The 21,430-nt window shown below is 37.7% G+C and overlaps 1 protein-coding gene across 2 annotated transcripts in view; it reads left to right on the top strand.

Moving 5' to 3' along the window:
* The window catches only part of LOC123778840 (phospholipid-transporting ATPase ABCA3-like), a 159,853-nt gene that overhangs the window by 44,312 nt on the left and 94,111 nt on the right, over positions 1–21,430 (top strand). The window contains exons 12-14 of one of the 2 annotated variants that reach the window (XM_087866175.1): positions 564–566; positions 2,613–2,730; positions 16,999–17,153. In XM_087866175.1, the coding sequence (XP_087722301.1) occupies positions 564–566; positions 2,613–2,730; positions 16,999–17,153 (276 nt within the window). The remainder of the gene's footprint in view (positions 1–563; positions 567–2,612; positions 2,731–16,998; positions 17,154–21,430) is intronic. The other variant, XM_087866185.1, reaches the window with a different exon arrangement.

Genomic DNA, 21,430 nt, shown 5'->3' with positions numbered 1-21,430 from the left:
CTGTTCCCTATGTTGTTAATTTTAGCCATTCTAACTGGTGTAAGGTGGTACATCATTGTGGTTTTGATTTGTATTTCCCAGATGGGAAGTGATGTGGAGGATTTTTTCATGTGTCTGTTGGCCATTTGTACATCTTCTTTGGAGAAGTGTCTGTTCATATCTTCTGCCCATTTCTTGACTGGATTATTTGTTTTTGTTGTTGTTGTTGTTGTTGTTGTTGTTGTTGTTGTTTGGATATTGAGTTTGAGAAGTTCTTTACAGATCTTGGATACCAGCCTTTATCTGTACTGTCATTTGCAAATATCTTCTCGCATTCTGTAGGTTACCTTTTAGTTTCGTTGACTGTGTCCTTTGTCATGCAGAAGCTTTTTTGTCTTGATGAGGTCGAAATAGTTCATTTTTGCTTTTCTTTCCCTTGCCTTTAGAGATGTGTATTGCAAGAAGTTTCTGTGGCTGAGGTCGAAGAGGTGGCTGCCTGTGTTCTCTTCTAGGATTTTGATGGATTCCTGTCTGACATTGAGGCCTTTCTTCCATTTTGAGTTTATCTTTGTTTATGGTGTAAGAAAGTGGTCCAGTTTCATTCTTCTGTATATAGATGGCCAATTTCCCAGCACTTTTTATTGAAGAGACTGGCTTTTTCCATTGGATATTCTTTCTTGCTTTGTCAAAGATTGGTTGACCATAGAGTTGAGGGTCCGTTTTTGGGCTCTCTGTTCTGTTCCACTGATCTATGTGTCTGTTTTTGTGCCAGTACCATGCTGTCTTGATGATCACATCTTTGTAATATAGCATGAAGTCAGCATTGTGATGCCCCAGCTTTGGTTTACCTTTTCAACATTCCCTTGGCTATTCAGGGTCTTTTCTGGTTCCACACAAATTTTAGATTGATTGTTCCAGCTCTGTGAAAAATGTCAATGGTATTTTGGTAGGGATTTCATTGAATGTATAGATTGCTCGGGGCAGCACAGACATTTTCACAATGTTTATTCTTCCAATCCATGAGCATGAAATGTTTTTCCATCTTTTTGTGTCTTCCTCCATTTCTTTCATAAGTGTTCTGTAGTTTCTAGAGTATAGGTCCTTTGCCTCTTTGGTTAGGTGTATTCCTAGGTATCTTATGGGTTTGGGTGCAATTGTAAATGGGATCGATTCCTTCATTTCTCTTTCTTCAGTCACATTGTTAGGGTATAGAAATGCAACTGATTTCTGTGCATTGATTTTATATCCTGCCACATTGCTGAATTGCTATATAAGTTCTAATAACTTGGGGGTGGAATCTTTTGGGTTTTCCACATGGAATATCATGTCATCTGCAAAGAGGGAGAGTTTGACTTTTTCTTTGCTAGTCTGAATGCCTTTTGTTTCCTTTTGTTGTCTGATTGCTGAGGCTAGGACTTCTAGTACTATGTTGAACAGCAGTGGCGAGAGTGGGTATCCCTGTCATATTCCTGACCTTAAGGGAAAAGCTCTCAGTTTTTCCCCATTGAGAATGATATTTGCTGTGGGCTAATGATAGATGGCTTATATGATGTGGAGGTATGGTCCCTCTATCCATATATTTTGAAGAGTTTTAATTAAGAAACAATGCTGTATTTTGTCAAGTGTTTTTTCTTCATCAATTGAGAGGATCATATGGTTCTTGTCTCTTCTTTTATTAATGTGATCTATGAAATTGATTTGCAAATGTGGAACCACCCTGGCATCCCAGGAATAAATCCCACCTGGTCATGGTGAATAATCTTTCTAATGTAGTGTTGGATCCTATTGGCAAGTATCTTAATGAGAATTTTGTCATCCGTGTTTATCAGGGATATTCTGTAATTCTTTTCTATGGGGTCTTTCTCTGGTTTGGGGATCAAGGTAATGCTGGCCTCATAGAATTTGGAAGTGTTCCTTCCAATTCTGTTTTTTCGAACAGCTTCAGAAGAGCATATATTAGTTCTGCTTAGAATCTCAAGAATTTCTGGGCATGCTCTTGTGTATCACCAAACTTCTGGCTGAAATCATGGCATCAGTTTTTCTGATCGTTGATGGCAACTTTATGAGGTTTCCTAGCCCTTACTACAATTGAATAAGCCCATAATTAACTATATTACACTCTTCATACATGGAAGATAGAGAGGCCTCCATTTTCCTTACCAAATGTGGATACTACTGTGCCTTCACACCTATTTGCCTAATATACAAACTCAGCACACCTACAAAAGTTGTTCATTATTCACAACATTAACTTTTTTCACAAGTTCGATAGTATGATGTTGCTTCTCTTTTTTTTTTTTTTTTGACTTCTTTGTTGAAGTATAGTTGACATATAGTGTTACGTTAGTTTCAGGTGGACAACATAGTGATTTGACAAGTCCGTATGTTATGCTGTGCTTACAACCAGCATAGCCACCATCTGTCACCCTACAATGCTATTATAGTACCATTGACCATATTCTCTGTGCTGTACCTTTCATGCCTATGACTTGTTATTGCATAACTGGAAACCTGTACCGCCTACCTTCACCTGTTTTATATTGTTGTTTCTTCTAAGGATAGAGTATATGAGTGTTCTGTCTTTCATAAGTGATAGTGACATATAACAAGTTACTCTTTCTTTTCTCTCACAGGAATTTGGTGACAAAGTAGTAGTAAACAACATGTCTTTGAATTTATATAAGGGACAAATCACTATTCTTCTAGGGCAAAATGGGGCAGGAAAAACCACAGCCTTGTCTCTTCTAATAGGTATGTATTCAGCTCTGTTTAGAGCAGAAGTCAGGTTCTTTCTGAGGCTTCAAACCAAACATGGTGGTATGGAATATGTTGTCATTTCAGTGTTGCAGATTTATTACACTTTAATTATTTACAACCGAGATCTCTTGGTAATGTAATAAATTCTTTCATTTATTCAATGAAAATATTTATATGCCAGTTCTTTTCATAGGAATTGGTAATACAGTGGTGATTGTTGTCACACTCAATTTTGTACGCTGGTGGAGATACAGGAAAGAAACTTGAAACTTAACATCATAAGTATGAAAGGAGATGTTATATGTGGGATGCTGTTCATCTAATAGAATGACACATAACCTGTTGGGGGGCTGAGAAAAAGGGCAGTGTCATCAAATCTGAGACAAATATGATATATAAAGATCTGCGAATGGAATCAAGAATATTATAGACCTAAGCAAAGACTAGGAGACTTAAAAGCAGGGAACCGACTAGATCAGAGATGGAATTTGAATAATAGCAAAAGATAAATCTAAAGGAATAATCAAAAGGTCAAATGAAAGGTTTGGGGGAAGCCATGCTATGAAAATTAGAATTTATGCTGACCGCAGTGAGAAGCCATGGAAGAATATTTTATATAGGTTTATATGTTAGATGCACTGCATTCACCAGAAAGGAAGAATGGATAGGGAATACCAGGACGATTAAAATCATGAATCCCACGTGGTGTGTGAGGTTAGCATAAGTTCTGAGGCTGGAATAGGGCTGAGCCCAGCAGTTGAGATACCATAGCCTCTCCTTTGAAACTAAAATGATGCCAAAACTAGCTGAGGGAGGGCAGACACCACCCACATTCTCTGATATTTTATATATTTGAACTGATTACCTGTAAGTTTCAGTTAAACCTCTTCTTAACAACATGACTACCCCGATAGTATCACAAAGTTGTAATTTGAATTATCATTAACCTAATGATAATATATGCATTATACATAGTTGATATGCTTTACATAAGTTATCTTGAAACACCCTCGATGTTCTGCATATAATCTCAGAACACATATAATACACTTTTCTGGAGTTAAAATGGAGGAGGAGTAGGGGACCGCTTTTTCAGCCGGTCCCCTGAGTCGAGCTGGATAGATACCAGACCAGCCTCAACATCCACGGAATCAGCCTGAGACGCAGGAAGATACATCTGGAACTCTACAAATGAACATCTCCAGCGCTGAGTATTGAGGTACAAAGCGGGGAGCCGTGAAACCACGCACAGATATCGGAAGATAAACGGAAGGGGGAGGGAGCCGCCACATTCGGCCCAGGGAAGCGGTAGCCACGTGCACGGAGGAGCAGGCAGACTCGTGGACCGGCACCCGCGAGACAGCAGACTGAGAATGTGAGCCGGGGAACGCGCGTGACCAGACTGAGGACTGGAGCTTTGGAGCACACGGGGGCAGCTGGCGGCTGGCGGTGTTAGAAACAAAAAGGACAGAGACACGCAGGCCCTGAAAGTGAGGGCTGGGATGCCGGATGTGGGGCACATATCCTGGGATGCTGCAGGGTTGAGCAGCACCAACAGAAACAGAGTTAAAGTGGCCAGAACATCAGTGGAGAACGGTCCGCGATCCCTCTGTTCTGAGACAGAGGCTGAGATTTGGCCACTGCTGCTCTGACTCTCAGAAGAGGCACAGCAAACCGCCAGGGAAAGCCGCCAGAGAACAAAAGCCTGGAAATACCGGCACACAGTGTGCCCACCCCCACCCCCCCTCGCAGGGGACACGGAGACTCTACCCAAACAGGGTTGCCTGAGTATCGGTGCGGCAGACCCTCCCCCAGAAGGCAGGCTGAAAAATCAAGAAGCCCACATCCCTAAGGTCCCTATAAAACAAGGGTGCACGGCCTGGGTCCCGGTCAATAATTTGGGCTCTGGACAACCCCGCAACCTCTCTTCATCAGAATGACGAGAAGGAGAAATCCCCCCCAGCTAAGAAAAGACAATGAGTCTGTGGCCTCTGCCACAGAACTAATGGATATGGATATAACCAAATTATCAGAAATGGAATTCAGAGTAACAATGGTCAAGATGATGTGTAGAGTTGAAAAAAGTATTAACAAAAATCTTAATGAGAATATAGAATCTCTAAGGGCAGAAATGAGAGCGAATCTGGCAGAAATTAAAAATTCTATGAGCCGGGGCGCCTGGGTAGCGCAGTCGTTAAAGCGTCTGCCTTCGGCTCAGGGCGTGATCCTGGCGTTCTGGGATCGAGTCCCACATCAGGCTCCTCCGCTATGAGCCTGCTTCTTCCTCTCCCACTCCCCCTGCTGTGTTCCCTCTCTCGCTGGCTGTCTCTCTGTCACATAAATAAATAAAATCTTTTAAAAAAAAAAATTCTATGAGCCAAATGCAGTCAAAACTAGAGGCTCTGACGGCCAGGGAGAATGAGGCAGAAGAACGTATCAGTGAATTGGAGGATGGGTTAGTAGAAGAGAAAGCTAAAATAGAATCTGGACTCAAAAAAATCCACGCTCAGGAACGTAGGTTACGGGAGATTACTGACTCAATGAAACGTTCCAGTGTCAGAATCATCGGCATCCCCAAGGGGGTGGAGAAAAACAAATATCTCTAGAAGAGATATTTGAACAAATTGTAGCTGAAAACGTCCCTAATCTAGCAGGGAAACAAAAATTCGTGTCCAAGAGGCATAGAGGACCCCTCCTAAGCTCAACCACGACAAACCTACACCACGTCATGTCATAGTGCATTTGCAAATATTAGATCCAAGGATACAGTATTGAAAGTGGCCAGGGCAAAGAAATTTCTCCCATACCAAGGCAAAGGTATCAGAATTACGTCAGACCTGGAATGAGAGAAAGGGTTGGGGGGGGCATTTTTAAAGCTCTTTCAGAGAAAAACATGCAGCCAAGGATCCTTTATCCAGCAAGGCTGTCATTCAAAATTGATGGAGAAATAAAGACCTTCCAGAATCGCCAGTCATTGACCAATTTTGTAACCATGAAACCAGCCCTACAGGAGATATTAAGGGGGGTTCTATAAAAGTAAAAAGGCCCCAAGAGTGATACAGAACAGAAAGTCACAATCGATAGAAACAGAGACTTTACTGACAACATGGCATCATTAAAATTATATCTCTCAATAACCAGTCTCAATGTAAATGGCCTAAATGCTCCCATAAAGGCCACAGGGTTGCAGATTGGATAAAAAGACATGACCCATCCATTTGCTGTCTACAAGAGACTCATTTTGAACCTAAAAATACATTCAGACTGAAAGTAAAGGGATGGAATACCATCTTTCAGGTCAATGGACCTCAAAAGAAATCTGGGGTAGCAATTCTCATATCAGACAGATTGGATTTTAAACTATAGTTAGAGACACAGAGGGGCACTATATTATTCCTGAAGGATGTATCCAACAAGTGGATAAGACAATTATAAATATCTATGCCCCCAACAGGAGAGCAGCAAAGATACACAAGCCAACTCTTAACCAGAATAAAGAGACATATAGATAAAAATACGTTAATAGTAGGGGACCTCAACACTCCACTATCAGCAATAGACAGATCACCTAAGCAAGAAATCAGCAAAGAAACAAAAGCTTTGAATGCCATACTCGACAAGTTGGACCTCATAGATATATATAGAACACTACACCCCAGAACCAAAGAATACTCATTCTATTCTAATGCCCATGGAACAATCTCAAGAATAGACCACATTCTGGGTCACAACACAGGTATCAACCGATACCAAAAGACTGAAATTATTCCCTGCATATTCTCAGACCACAATGCTCTGAAATTGGAACTCAACCACAAAGACTCAAACACTTGGAGACTAAGAACCATCCTGCTCAGAAATGACTCGATAAACCAGGAAATCAAAAATCAATTTAAACAACTTATGGAGACCAACGAGAATGAAAACGAAACGGTCCAAAACCTATGTGATACTACAAAGGCAGTCCTAAGGGAGAAATACATAGCCATCCAAGCCTCACTCAAAAGAATAGAAAAATCTAAAAGGCAGTTTTTATATTCTCACCTCAAGAAGCTGGAACAGCAACAGAGGAACAGGCCTAATCCACACACAAGAAAGCAGTTGATCAAGATTAAAGCAGAAATCAATGAATTAGAAACCAGGAGTACAGTAGAGCAGATCAACAGAACTAGAAGCTGGTTCTTTGAGAGAATCAATAAAATTGACAGACCACTGGCAAGACTTATCCCAAAGAATAGAGAAAGGACCAAATTAATAAAACTATGAATGAAAAAGGAGAGGTCACAACCAACACCAATGAAATTGGAAGGATTATTAGAAACTTTTATCAACAGCTTTATGCCAATAAATTAAGCAACTGGAAGAGATGGAGTCCTTCCTGGAAACCTATAAACTACCAAGACTGAAACAGGAAGAAATTGATTTTTTAAACAGGCCAATTAATTATGAAGAGATTCAGTCAGTGATAAACAGCCCTCCAAATAACAAAACCCCAGGCCCGGATGGTTTTCCTGGGGAATTCTACCAAACATTCAAAGAAGAAATAATACTTATTCTCCTAAAGCTAATTCAAAAAATAGAAACAGAAGGAAGCTACCAAACTCATTCTATGAGGCCAATATTACCTTGATGCCCAAACCAGGCAAAGACCCCATCAAAAAGGAGAATTACAGACTGATTTCCCTAATGAATATGGACGCCAAAATCCTCATCAAGATCCTGGCTAATAGAATCCAACAGTACATTAAAAGGATTATCCATCATGACCAAGTGGGATTCACCCTGGGATGCAAGGGTGGTTCAACATTCGCAAATCGATCAGCGTGATACATCATATCAACAAGAAAAGACTCAGGAACCATATGATCCTCTCAATTGATGCAGAAAAAGCATTTGACAAAATACAGCATCCTTTCCTGATTAAAACCCTTCAGTGTGTAGGGATAGAGGGTACATTCCTCAATCTCATAAAAACCATCTATGAAAAGCCTACAGCAAATATCATTCTCAATGGAGAAAAGCTGGAAGCCTTTCCCTTAAGATCAGGAACACGACAAGGATGCCCACTCTCGCCATTATTATTCAACATAGTACTAGAAGTCCTTGCAACAGCAATCAGACGACAAAAAGGGATCAAAGGTATCAAAATCAGCAAAGAAGTCAAACTGTTTCTCTTCTCAGATTACATGATACTCTATATGGAAAACCCAAAAGAATCTACTCCTGAACTACTAGAAGTTATAGAGCAATTCAGTAACGTGGCAGGATACAAAATCAATGCTCAGAAATCAGTTGCATTTCTATACCCAAACAATGAGACTGAAGAAAGAGAAATTAGGGAATCCTTCCCATTTACGATAGCACCAAAAATCATACGTTATCTCGGTATTAACCAGAGATGTAAAGGATCTATATTCTGGAAACTACAAATCACTCTTGAAAGACATTGAAGAAGACACAAAAAGATGGGAAAATATTCCATGCTCATGGATCGGAAGAATTAACATAGTTAAAATGTCCATGCTACCCAGAGCAATCTACACTTTCAATGCTATCCCGATCAAAATACCAATGACATTTTTCAAAGAACTGGAGGAAATAGTCCTTAAATTTGTATGGAACCAGAAAACGCCCCGAATCACCAAGGAACTGTTGAAAAGGAAAAACAAAGCTGGGGGCATCACAATGCCAGATTTTGAGCTGTACTACAGAGCTGTGACCACAAAGACAGCATGGTACTGGCACCAAAACAGACACATAGACCAATGGAACAGAATAGAGAATCCAGAAATGGACCCTCGGCTCTTTGGGCAACTAATCTTTGACAGAGCAGGAAAAAACATCCAGTGGAAAAAAGACAGTCTGTTTAATAAATGGTGCTGGGAAAATTGGACAGCTACATGCAAAAGAATGAAACTTGACCACTCTCTCACACCATACACAAAGATAAACTCCAAATGAACGAAAGACCTTGATGTGAGACAGGAATCCATCAAAATCCTAGAGGAGAACATAGGCAGCAACCTCTACGACATCGGCCAAAGCAAACTTTTCATGACACATCTCCAAAGGCAAGAGAAACAAAAGATAAAATGAACTTGTGGGACTTCATCAAGATAAAAAGCTTCTGCACGGCCAAGGAAACAGTCAAAAAAACTAAGAGGCAGCCCACGGAATGGGAGAATATATTTGCAAATGATGTGACAGATAAAAGACTGGTATCCAAGATCTACAAAGAACTTCTCAAACTCAATACATGAGAAACAAATAAAATCATAAAATGGGCAGAAGATATGAGCAGACACTTTTCCAATGAGGACATACAAATGGCTAACAGACACATGAAAAAATGTGCAAAATCCTTAGCCATCAGGGAAATTCAAATCAAAACCACACTAAGATACCACCTTACGCCAGTTAGAATGGCAAAAATAGACAAGGCAAGAAACAACAATTGCCTGAGAGGATGTGGAGAAAGGGGATCCCTCCTACATTGTTGGTGGGAATGCAAGTTGGTACAGCCACTCTGGAAAACAGTGTGGAGGTCCCTTAAAAAGTTAAAAATTGAGCTACCCTATGATCCAGCCATTGCACTACTGGGTATTTACCCCAAAGATACAGACGTAGTGAAGAGAAGGGCCATATGCACCCCAATGTTCATAGCAGCATTGTCCACAATAGCCAAATCGTGGAAGAAACTGAGATGCCCTTCAACAGATGACTGGATTAAGAAGCTGTGGTCCATATATACAATGGAATCTTACTCCACTATCAGAAAGAATGAGTTCTCAACATTTGCTGCAACATGGACGGCACTGGAGGAGATAATGCTAAGTGAAATAAGTCAAGCAGAGAAAGACAATTATCATATGATTTCACTCATCTATGGAACATAAGAAATAGGAAGATCGGTAGCGGAAGAAAGGGATAAAGAAAGGGGGGTAATCAGAAGGGGGGATGAAGCATGAGAGACTATGGACTCTGAGAAACAAACTGAGGGCTTCAGAGAGGAGGGGGGTGGGGGAATGGGATAGGCTGGTGATGGGTAGTAAGGAGGGCACATATTGCATGGTGCACTGGGTGTTATACGCAACTACTCAATCATCGAACCTTGCATCAGAAACCAGGGATGTACTGTATGGTGACTAACATAATATAATAAAAAAACATTAAAAAATAATAAAATAAATAAATAAATAGAATGGTACCACCTTACACCAGTTAGAATGGCAAAAATTGACAAGGCAAGAAACAACAATTGCCTGAGAGGATGTGGAGAAAGGGGATCCCTCCTACATTGTTGGTGGGAATGCAAGTTGGTACAGCCACTCTGGAAAACAGTGTGGAGGTCCCTTAAAAAGTTAAAAATTGAACTACCCTGTGATCCAGCCATTGTACTACTGGGTCTTTACCCCAAAGATACAGATGTAGTGAAGAGAAGGGCCATATGCACCGCAATATTCATAGCAGCATTGTGCACAATAGCCAAATCGTGGAAGGAACCAAGATGCCCTTCAACTGATGACTGGATTAAGAAGCTGTGGTCCATATATACAATGGAATATTACTCAGCTATCAGAAAGAACGAGTTCTCAACATTTGCTGCAACATGGACAGCACTGGAGTAGATAATGCTAAGTGAAATAAGTCAAGCAGAGAAAGACAATTATATGATTTCTCTCATCTATGGAACATAAGAACTAGGAAGATCGGTAGGGGAAGAAAGGGATAAAGAAGGGGAGGGTAATCAGAAGGGGGAATGAGGCATAGAGACTATGGACTATGAGAAACAAACTGAGGGCCTCAGAGGGGAGTGGGGTGAGGGAATGGGATAGACCGGTGATGGGTAGTAAGGAGAGCACGTAATGCATGGTGCACTGACTGTTATACGCAACTAATGAATCATCAAACTTACATTGAAACCAGGGTTGTACTGTATGGTGACTAACATAATAAAAAAAACATTAAAATAAAAAAAGTAATGCACTTTTGCATCTCTGTGTGCTCATGCCCTTTCTCTCAATGGTAGTGCCTGAACCACCCGTCCACCTATTGAAATCCTATTCATACACCAAGACGGAGCTGAGAAGCAAACCCACTGGGAGCAAATTGTCAGAGATGGTAGCTCCAAGTTCTAGTCCCTTCCTAGACAAGATAGATAAGAAAGCACAAAATGTCAGAACCAATTTTGCCAGAGCTCTGGAAATAGGCAAACACTTACAGCAATTAAACAAGACTAAATGAAGATGGAGGCAACTTAGAAACAAGAGGTAAGAATGATATCAGAAATATGGTGAATTTGGAAGCTCCGGGCCCTCATCCCCATAGAGACACTAAGTTAACAACAATAAACAGACAAACATACTTTTTTAAAAACTCCAGAAACCAGTTTGGATGCTGCAACATGCAAATGTATGCATGACCAATACCAAAAAGTGCAGGAAGCTTATGGCATTATTTCACCCCAACTCCTTCCCCAACATGGCATGGCACAATCAGGAGGAAATACCCCAATTCCAAGCTCCTCCCTTGGGACAGAAAGAAAAGACTAGGATTTGTATCCAATGTTCTGGCTTGTCTGGGGGCTTCCTGAAGGGTTTCTGACTTGGCTAATGGAGAACTAATGGGAGCCGCAACGTGGTATGGATGCCAAGTTGGAAGTCATGGAAGAACAGAGGCAAATGCTGCAGCACTTTAAAGTATTTTAAAGCAGCAGGAAATCTGCAATTCCCCATTCAGGTGCCAAGGAAACAACAGAATACAGGCAGAGAACTGCAAAAGAAACACAATCTCCAAGCTGCTTAAGGCAATTAAGACAGTTTGAAGCAGTCATATATAATAGAATGAAAGCATATGCACGACCTCAAAGACCTATCCCCAGAAAATGTTTTAAGGTCCTAAAACCTCTAGCTGGGATGATAGGTGAAGGACTTCCCCTGCATGAAGCCAGTCCATAAAGACGGTGAGAGATGTCTGTTTTTTAAATGTTAAAATCTCAACAAAACATAACAAGGCATAAAAAAAAAAAACTCACAAGGAAACCTGCCCCAAAAGAACCAAATAAAACCCCAGAACATGACCCTTAAGAAACACAAATCTCTGAATTACCTGTCAAAAAGTCATTTTAAGATGTTCAATGATCTAAAAGGGAACACAGATAGACAAGAAAATGAAATGATGCATGAACAATTAAAATACTAACAGAGGTTGAACTAATTTTTTAAAAACCCAAACAAATCCTGGATATGAAAAATATAACTAATTAGAAAATTTTTATTAGAGGGTTTCAACAGTAGAGTTGATCAGGCAGGAAAATGAATTAGCAAACTTGAAGATAGGTTATTTGCAATTATCAAGTCAGAGGAGTGAAAAGAAAAAAGAATGAAGAAAAGTGAAGAGAGCCTAAATGACTTACGGAATATCACCATGTGGGCCACTCTGTGCACTATGGAAGTTCCAGAAGATAAGCAAAAGAAAAAGAGAAAGGGACAGAGCATTTATTTGAAAAAATAATGACTGAAAACTTGCCAAATTTGAGGGGAAAAAATGGACATACAAATTCAAGAAGGTCAGCAAATTACAAGTAGAATAAACTGAAAGAAACCCATAAATGAGACACATTATAATCAAACTAAAAATTCAAAGAATGAAAATCCTGAAAGAAGCAAGAGAAAAGTGACTCTTCAATTGCAGTTGATGCTCTTCAAGATTTTAAGAGGATTTTTTAGTGGAAACCTGGAAGGTCAGAAAGTAGTAGGATATTATATTCACAGAGCTGAAAGAAAAAAACAACTACAACCAAGAAAACTACATCTGTTAAAACTTTGAAAAGAGGGAAAATTCAGATTTTCCTAGTTAAGCAAAAGCTGAAATAATTAATTACCACCAGACCTCTCCTATAAGAAATTATTATAAAGGGAGTCATTCAAGTTGAAATTCAGGACACTAGACAGATACAAAGGCATATAAAAATATAAACTTCTCTAATAAAGGTAAATATGTGGACAAATATAGAAATGTAATTTTGGTGCATAAATTCACTTTTAACTCATAGAACTTAAAAGCATAAAAATAATTATAAACCTATGTTAATGAGTACACAGTATATAAAGATGTAATTTGTGACATCAGAAACATAGTGGAAGGACAAGGCTATAAATAAAGTTATTGTCATCATAAAATTGATCATTATAATTTTATTTTTTTTAATATTTTATTTATTTATTTGACAGAGATAGAGACAGCCAGCGAGAGAGGGAACACAAGCAGGGGGAGTGGGAGAGGAAGAAGCAGGCTCATAGCGGAGAAGCCTGATGTGGGGCTCGATCCTGGAATGCCGGGATCACGCCCTGAGCCGAAGGCAGGCGCTTAACCACTGTGCCACCCAGGCGCCCCTGATCATTATAATTTTAAGATATTTACATTAATCCCTATGGTAGCCACAAAGAATACCTATAGATATCTATAGATATACACACAAAGGAAACAGGAAAGGAACCAAAGCATGGCAATATAAAAAACAAAAAGTGAAACACAAAGGAAGGCAGTAAAAGCAATAGTGAGAAGCAAAATGCTACAGACAGAAAGTAATAAAATGGCAAGAGTAAGTCCTTCCCTATCAATAATTACTTTTTAAATAAATGGATTAAATTATCCAATCAGGGGCACCTGGTGTCTCAGTTGGTTAAGCGTCAGCCTTCGGCTCAGGTTGTGATTCCAGAGTCCTTGGATCTAGCCCCACATCAGGCTCCCTGCTCAGTGGGGAGCCTCCTTATTCCTCTCCCCCTGCCCCACCCCCCGCTTGTCCTCTCCCACTCTCTCTCTCTCTCAAATAAATAAAATCTTTCACAATAAATAAATAACCCACTCAAAAGATATAGATTGACTAAATAGACTTTTTAAAGGATACAAATATATGCTATCTTTAAGAGAATCACTTGAAATCTAAGGACACACATAATCAAGTAAATAGATGAAAAATAAATGCAAATGATAATCAGAGTAGAGGTGATGATACCAAATCAAACACTATTGCAAAGGGGAAGAAGGTATCAAATCAACAGGAAAATATAACAATTATAAATATATATTTACCAAACATCAGAGTTCTTAAAAAACAAAGCAAATATTGGAGAAATAGAGAAATAGACAGTAGCACAATCATAGTAGGAGACTTTAATACTCCACTTTCAATAATTTTACAACTTGACAAAAACTCTATAAGAAAATAGAGATCTTTAACAACAATTGGACCCAACAGACATGTACTAATACTCAACCTAACAACAGCAGAATATACATTATTCTCAATAAGGCATAGTACATTCTCCAGGAGAGATCACATGTTTGTTTACAAAATAAATCCTAACAAATTTTAAAATAATGAAATTATACAAAGTATCTTTTCCAGTCACAATAGAATGAAACTACAAATCAATAGGAGAAGGAAAAATTGGAAAATCCACAAATATGTGGAAGTTAAACAACACACCTTTCACAACCAATGGGTCAAAGGAGGAATCACAAAGTAGAAAGTATCTTGAGAAAATTTAAAATGAAAACACAGTATACAAAACTTACAAGATGCATCAAAAGCAGTGCAAAAATGGAATTCTATCATTGTGAACACTTACATTACAAAAGAAGAAAAATCTGATATTAACAACCTAACTGCATACTTTAAGGAACTAGAAAAAGAAAAACTAAACCCAAAGATAGTAGAAGGAATAATATAATAACACTGTGGAGATAGAGAATGGGAAAATAATAGGAAAAAATAAAACTTAAGAATTGTTTTTTTGAAAAAATCAACAAAATTGAAAAAAATCAAATAATTAAAAATGAGATGTGGGATATTACAGCTTATGCCACAGAAATAAAATGGATCATAAGAAAATACAGTGAACAAGTGTATATTAGAAAACTTCATAACCTAGAAGAAATGGGTAAATTCTTAGACCCATGCAACCTACCAAGACTGAATTGTGAAGAAATAGAAAATCTGGATACACCTATAGCTACTAAGGGAATTGAACAGTAATGAAAACCCTCTCAAAAGAAAAGCTTAGGACCAGATGATTTCACTGGAGATTTCTACCAAACATTTAAAGGAAAATTAACACCAGTCCTCTTCAAATTCTTTGAAAAGATTGAAGAGGAGGGTACACTTACTACATCATTCTATAAGGCCTGTATTACCCTGATACCAAAATCAGACTGGGACACTACAAGATAAGGAAACTATAGAACAATATCCCTGATGGACATAGATACAAAACTAAAAAAAAAAAAAACACACACACACACAACAACAACAACAACAAATCTACAAAGCTAATTCAGCAATACATTAAATGGATTATTTTGGGTTTTCCATGTAGAGTATCATGTCATCTGTGAAGAGAGACAGTTTGACTTCTTCATTGCCTATTTGGATACCTGTTATCCCTTTTTGTTGCCTGATTGCTGTTGCAAGGACTTCTAGTACTATGTTGAATAATAGTGGCAAGAGTGGGCATCCTTGTCGTGTTCCTGATCTTAAGGGAAAGGCTATTAGCTTTTCCCCACTGAGAATGATATTCGCTGTAGTCTTTTCATAGATGGTTTTTATGAGATTGAGGAACGTACCCTCTATCCCTACACTCTGAAGGGTTTTAATCAGGAAAGGATGCTGTATTTTGTCAAATGCTTTTTCTGCATCTGTTGAGAGGATCATATGATTTTTGGCTCTTTTCTTGTTGATATAATCTATCACACTGATATATTTGTGAATGTTGAACCACCCTTGCATCCCAGGGATGAATCCCACTTGGTCATGATGGATAATCCTTTTAATGTATTGTTGGATCCTATTAGCTAGGATCTTGTTTGAAAAACAGTGTGGAGGTCCCTTGAAAAGTTAAAAATTGAGCTACCCTATGATCCAGCAATTGCACTACTGGGTACTTACCCCAAAGATACAGACGTAGTGAAGAGAAGGGCCATATGCACCCCAGTGTTCATAGCAGCATTGTCCACAATAGCTAAATTGTGGAAGGAGCCGAGATGCCCTTCAACAGATGACTGGATTAAGAAGATGTGGTCCAATTATACAATGGAATCAGAAAGAACAAGTTCTCAACATTTGCTGCAACATGGATGGGACTGGAGGAGATAATGCTAAGTGAAATAAGTCAAGCAGAGAAAGACAATTATCATATGGTTTCTCTCATCTATGGAACATAAGAAGTAGGAAGATCAGTAGGAGAAGAAAGGGATAAAGAAGGGGGGGTAATCAGAAGAGGGAATGAAGCATGAGAGACTATGGACTCTGAGGCACTGAGGGCTTCAGAGGGGAGGAGGGTGGGGGAATGGGATAGGCTGGTGATGGGTAGTAAGGAGGGCACGTATTGCATGGTGCACTGGGTGTTATACGCAAGTAATGAATCATGGAACTTTACATCAAAAAAATTAAAATTAAAATTAAAAATTAAAAAAAAAAGAAAACGATTACCCAACATTTGCAGCAACATGGACAGGACTGGAGGAGCTTATGCTAAGTGAAATAAGAGAATTATCATATGGTTTCACTCATTTATGGAACATAAGAAATAGGAAGATTGGTAGGAGAAGAAAGGGAAGAATGAAGGGGGGGTAAACAGAAGGGGGAATGAACCATGAAAGACTATGGACTCTGGGAAACAAACTGAGGGCTTCAGAGTGGAGGGCGGTGGGGGAATGGGATAGGCCGGTGATGGATATTAAGGAGGGCACATATTGCATGGTGCACTGGGTGTTATATGCAACTAATGAATCATGGAACATTACATCAAAAACTAAGCATATACTGTATGATGACTAACATAATAAAAAAATTATTTTAAAGAATCAGAGGCTCAACTGACTGAACCACCCAGTTGCCCCAATCTTACATTTTCATCACATCTACGCAGTACCTCATCTGGTTCACAAATATAGGAACAGTCTGATTGCAATGTGAATGTATTAGAATATAACAAATTATTTATATGTTTTTATTACCAATATAATCCAGACCCATTGTAGAAAATTTGTATACAAAAGCAGAAAAGAAAAAAATTTAAAAATAGCTAATCCCATTACATAGATGTAATTACTGATATTTTCCTGAACTATTCTGTAGGAGATAGTGCTAATTCTTTGAGTAATCCACAAGCAGGCTGAATTTAAGATACTAATTTGCTATATCTTATAATGCTCTCTCAACAAAGCTTAGCTGCTTTTATGTCTTCTGCTTACTCATAGGTTATTACCCTCCTACCAGAGGACAGGTTTATATTCATGGATTTGACATGTCAAAGAATTTATTTGAGATTCGAAAACACTTGGGCTTCTGCCCACAGCATGACATATTGTTTAATGACTTGACACTCTTAGAAAACCTTTTTTTCTACTCTGTGGTAAGTCAGAAATGTTTTAAAATTATACAGTAAATTTATTTTTTTTTCTTTTGGTATATAGACATGTGAAGTTTAACACATTCAGCTAGCACCACAGAATATTTTCATCACCCCAAAACACTTCCTTGTGCTATTCCTTTGCAGTCATCCCTATCCCACCCTGGTAATCACTGGTCTATCCTTAATCACTAATGTCTTGTCTTATTGAGAATACCACATGAAGGAATCATATAGTATGTAGCCTTAAAAGATTAGCTGCTTACACAGAGCATAATGCCTTCGAGATCCATCCATACTTGTATCAGTAGTATGTTTCTTTTCATTGCTGGGTAGTATTTCATGTTTAGATGTAATACAGTACACCAATTAAAGGACATTTGGGTTGTTTACAGTTTGAGTATGAATAAAGCTGTTCTGAATTTCATGTAAAGTGTTTTGTGTGTAAACATAATTTTTCAATTTCTCTCAGAACGAGATTACCAGATCATATTATAAGTGTTTATCTTTATAAGAAACTGCCAAACTGCTTTCTAGAGTTACTATACCATTTTTCACCCCCACCAGCAGTGTAGGAAAATTCCAATTGCTGCATATCCTTGCCAGAATTAGGTATTGTAATACTTTTTAACATTTTTTTTTAAGGGAGAGAGAGCGCAGCAGGGGTGGGGGGCAAAAGGAGAGGAAGAGAGAGAATCTCAAGCAGACTCCACACTCAGTGCAGAGCTTGATGTGAGGCTCAATCTTATGACCCTGAGATCATGATCTGAGCTGAAATCAAGAGTCTGATGTTTAACCAACTGAGCCACCCAGGCACTCCTATACTTCTTAACATTTTAACCATTCTAATAGATGTGTAGTTGTATATCATCCTGGTTTTAATTTGCATTTCATGAATGGCTAATGGTGTCGATTATCTTTCATGTGCTTATTTCCCATTTTTATACCCTCTTTGATGAAATATTTGTTCAGGCCCTTTGTCCATTTAAAAAACTGGGTTTATTTTGTTATTCAATTTTTGACAGTTCTTTATATATTCTGGATATACGTCTTTTGTTGGATAATGTGCTTTGCAAATTTTTCCCTATTTCTGTAGTTTGTCTTTTCATTTTCTTGGCAATGCTTTCTACAGAGCAAAAGTTTTTAATACTGAAATCCAATTTGTCACATTTTTTATCACATTTTTCTTAAAGGATACTGCCTTTGCTGACTTTTCTAGAACTCTGTGCCTAACCCCAAGACATGAAGATTTATTCTATATTTTCTTCTAATTTTTTTGATTTTTATGTTACACTTGGATCTATGGTCCACTTGTGGGTTAGTCTTTGCTTAAAGGTGTAAAATGTGGATCTAGGTTCATTGTTTTTGCATATAGATGATCAATTGTTCAAAAACCATTTTTCAAAAATACTGTTCTTTCATCTTTGAATTGCTTTTTGCATTGTCAAAGATCAAATGGTTATATTTCTGTGGACTTACTTATCAACTCTCTTTTATGTGCTATTGATCCACACTGCCCTTATTTGTATAGCTTTATAGTAATTCTTAATATGGGATAATGCTATTCATCCAACTATATTCCTTTTCTTTTTTTTTTAAGATTTTATTTATTTATTCGACAGAGATAGAGACAGCCAGCGAAAGAGGGAACACAAGCAGGGGGAGTGGGAGAGGAAGAAGCAGGCTCATAGCGAAGGAGCCTGATGTGGGGCTCGATCCCATAACGCCGGGATCATGCCCTGAGCCGAAGGCAGATGCTTAACCGCTGTGCCACCCAGGCGCCCCTATATTCTTTTTCTAAGTGTTTAAGCTGTTATAGCTATTTGGCCATTCCAGATAAATTTGTGTATTATCGTTTATGTGTCTACAAAAGTTCTGCTGTGATTTTGATTGGTATTACATTAAACCTGTATATCACTTTGTAGAAAATTAACATTGTTACCATGTTGAGATTTCAAATCCTTGATCATGGTATCTCTATTAAGTTAAGTTTTTGGTATCATCACCATTTTTAGTTTTCAGTATACAAGTCCTATATTTTTTTTCATTATTTGGAGCCTTAAAAAGTTTTTTGATTTCCAGTTTTTCATTGCTTATACATAGAAAAATGATATTTATATGTTAACCTATTATTCTTTGACCTTACTAAGCTCACTTAATGGGTTTAGGAGGGGTTTTTTTTTGTAGACTCCTTGGTTTTGTGCATAGACCATCATATTGTTGGAGAATAGGGATAGTTTCTTTGTGCCAGTATGTTTGCCTTTTATTTCTTTCTTTTTTTTTTTTTTTTTTTTGCATGCCACCCCAGCTGGAAACAGCATAGTGTTGTGGGTATCCTTGACTTGTTTCTGATCTCAGGGATAGCATTCTGTTTTTCACCATTAAAAATTTTTTGCAGATACCCTTTATCACTGGGAGGAAGTACCTTTCCTTGTTTTTTTAATTTTATTTTAATTCTGTTATAGTTAACATACAGTGTTATATTAGTTTCAGGTATACAACATAGTGATTGAACAATTCTGTGTATGAGGGTAGTGCTCATCACAATAAGTGTACTTTTAATCTTCTTCACCTGTTTCAGCCATCTCCCCTACTCACCCCCACTCTAGTAACCATCTGTTCTCTATAGTTAGAGACTTAAAAGACTCTTAAAAGAGTCTGTTTTTTCAGTTTGTCCCTTTTTTCTTTGGTCATTTGTTTCATTTCTTAAATTCCAGATATGAGTGAAATCATTTCATATTTGTCTTTCTTTGGCTGACTTATTTCACTTGGCACTATACCCTCTAGATCCATCCATGGTTTTGCAAGTGGCAAGATTCCATTCCCTTTTAATGCTGAGTAATATTCCTGTGTGTGTGTGTGTGTGTGTGTGTGTGTGTGTGTGTGTGTGTGTGTGTATCACATCTTCTTTATGTGATTCAGTGTTATTTAGTGCTCTGCCCGTGTAGCTTCTAAAATGATCTGCATTCTCTTTCTAATGTAAGCATTTATTGCTATGATTTTTCCTCTTAAGCACTCCTTTGTTGCACCACACAAATTTTGACTTGATTTTTTATATTTTCATTTTTATTCAGTTCAAAATATTTTCTGTATTCCTTGAGACTCTGTGACTCATCATTTACAAGTATGATCTTTAATGAAAAATGATGGAAAGTTGTCCTGCTTTCTTTCTGTTAGTTTAATTCTATTTTGGTCAGAGATCATATTTTGTGTAATTATAAGTGTTTTAAAATTGCTAGGGTTTTATGACTGAGGATATGGTCTATTGTAGTTACTATTCCATATGCTTTTGAAAAGAATATGTTTTCTGCTGTTTGGTTAGAATTTTCTGTAAACATCAGTTAGATTCAGTAACTTGATCTTGTTTAGTTCTTCCATATATTTGCTGATTTTTGTCTAGTAGTACTGTTACTTAGGAGTATTTCTGAAATATCCTATTATAGTCATATATTTTTTATTCTTCATTTCCATTCTAGTCATTTTTATTTCCTGTGTTTTAAGGTCTATTGTTATATGTATGCACATTTAGGATTATTATGTTTTATTATTCTATTATCAACATGTGATATCTCTCTTTTGTCTCTGGTAGTTTTTTGTTGTTGTTCTGAAGTCAACTTTATCTGATATTAGTATAACCATTCCAGCTTCCTTTTGATTTGTGTTTTTTTATTAAGTTCAATTAGCAAACATAGTACATAACTAGTTTTTGACATAGTGTTCAATGATTCATTAGTTGCATATAACACCCAGTATTTTGTGTTTTCATGGTATATCTTCTAGAAACACTTTACTTTAAACTAACCTATATCATTAAATTTTAAGTGAGCTCCTTGTAGACATTGTATAAAAAAGTCATGTTTTCCATACAATCTGAAAATGTCTTTTAATTGATGTGTTTAGATAATTTAGTTTTAATGAACTACTAGTAAACTTATATTTAAATCTATCCTTTTACTATTCTCACTTTTTTCCCTCTGGTTACCCTTTCCAATTTTATTTTGGGTTGTTATTTTTTTAGTATTCCATTTCAGTTTGTCAATTGTGATTTTTAGTATATCTCTTGTATACACTTCCAGTGATTGCTCTAGACATTGCAAAATACAACCTTAGCTTTCACAATTATTTAGAATCAATATTTTCTGACTTTATTTGGAATGTAGAAACCTTACCACTTACTTGTGGGTTCTTTATCCCCCTCCCTTTATGCTATAGTTGTCATATATTAAATGTACAAATACTGAAAACATCAGACAATGCTATATTTTTCATTTAAAGCTATC

This window comes from Ursus americanus, chromosome 2 (assembly GCF_024610735.1).
Source record: "Ursus americanus isolate L20-20 chromosome 2, mUrsAme1.1.p, whole genome shotgun sequence".
NCBI classification, from domain to species: domain Eukaryota; kingdom Metazoa; phylum Chordata; class Mammalia; order Carnivora; family Ursidae; genus Ursus; species Ursus americanus.
The sequence above is the reverse complement of the archived record's forward strand: the minus strand, read 5'-3'. Positions and strand labels throughout refer to the sequence as shown.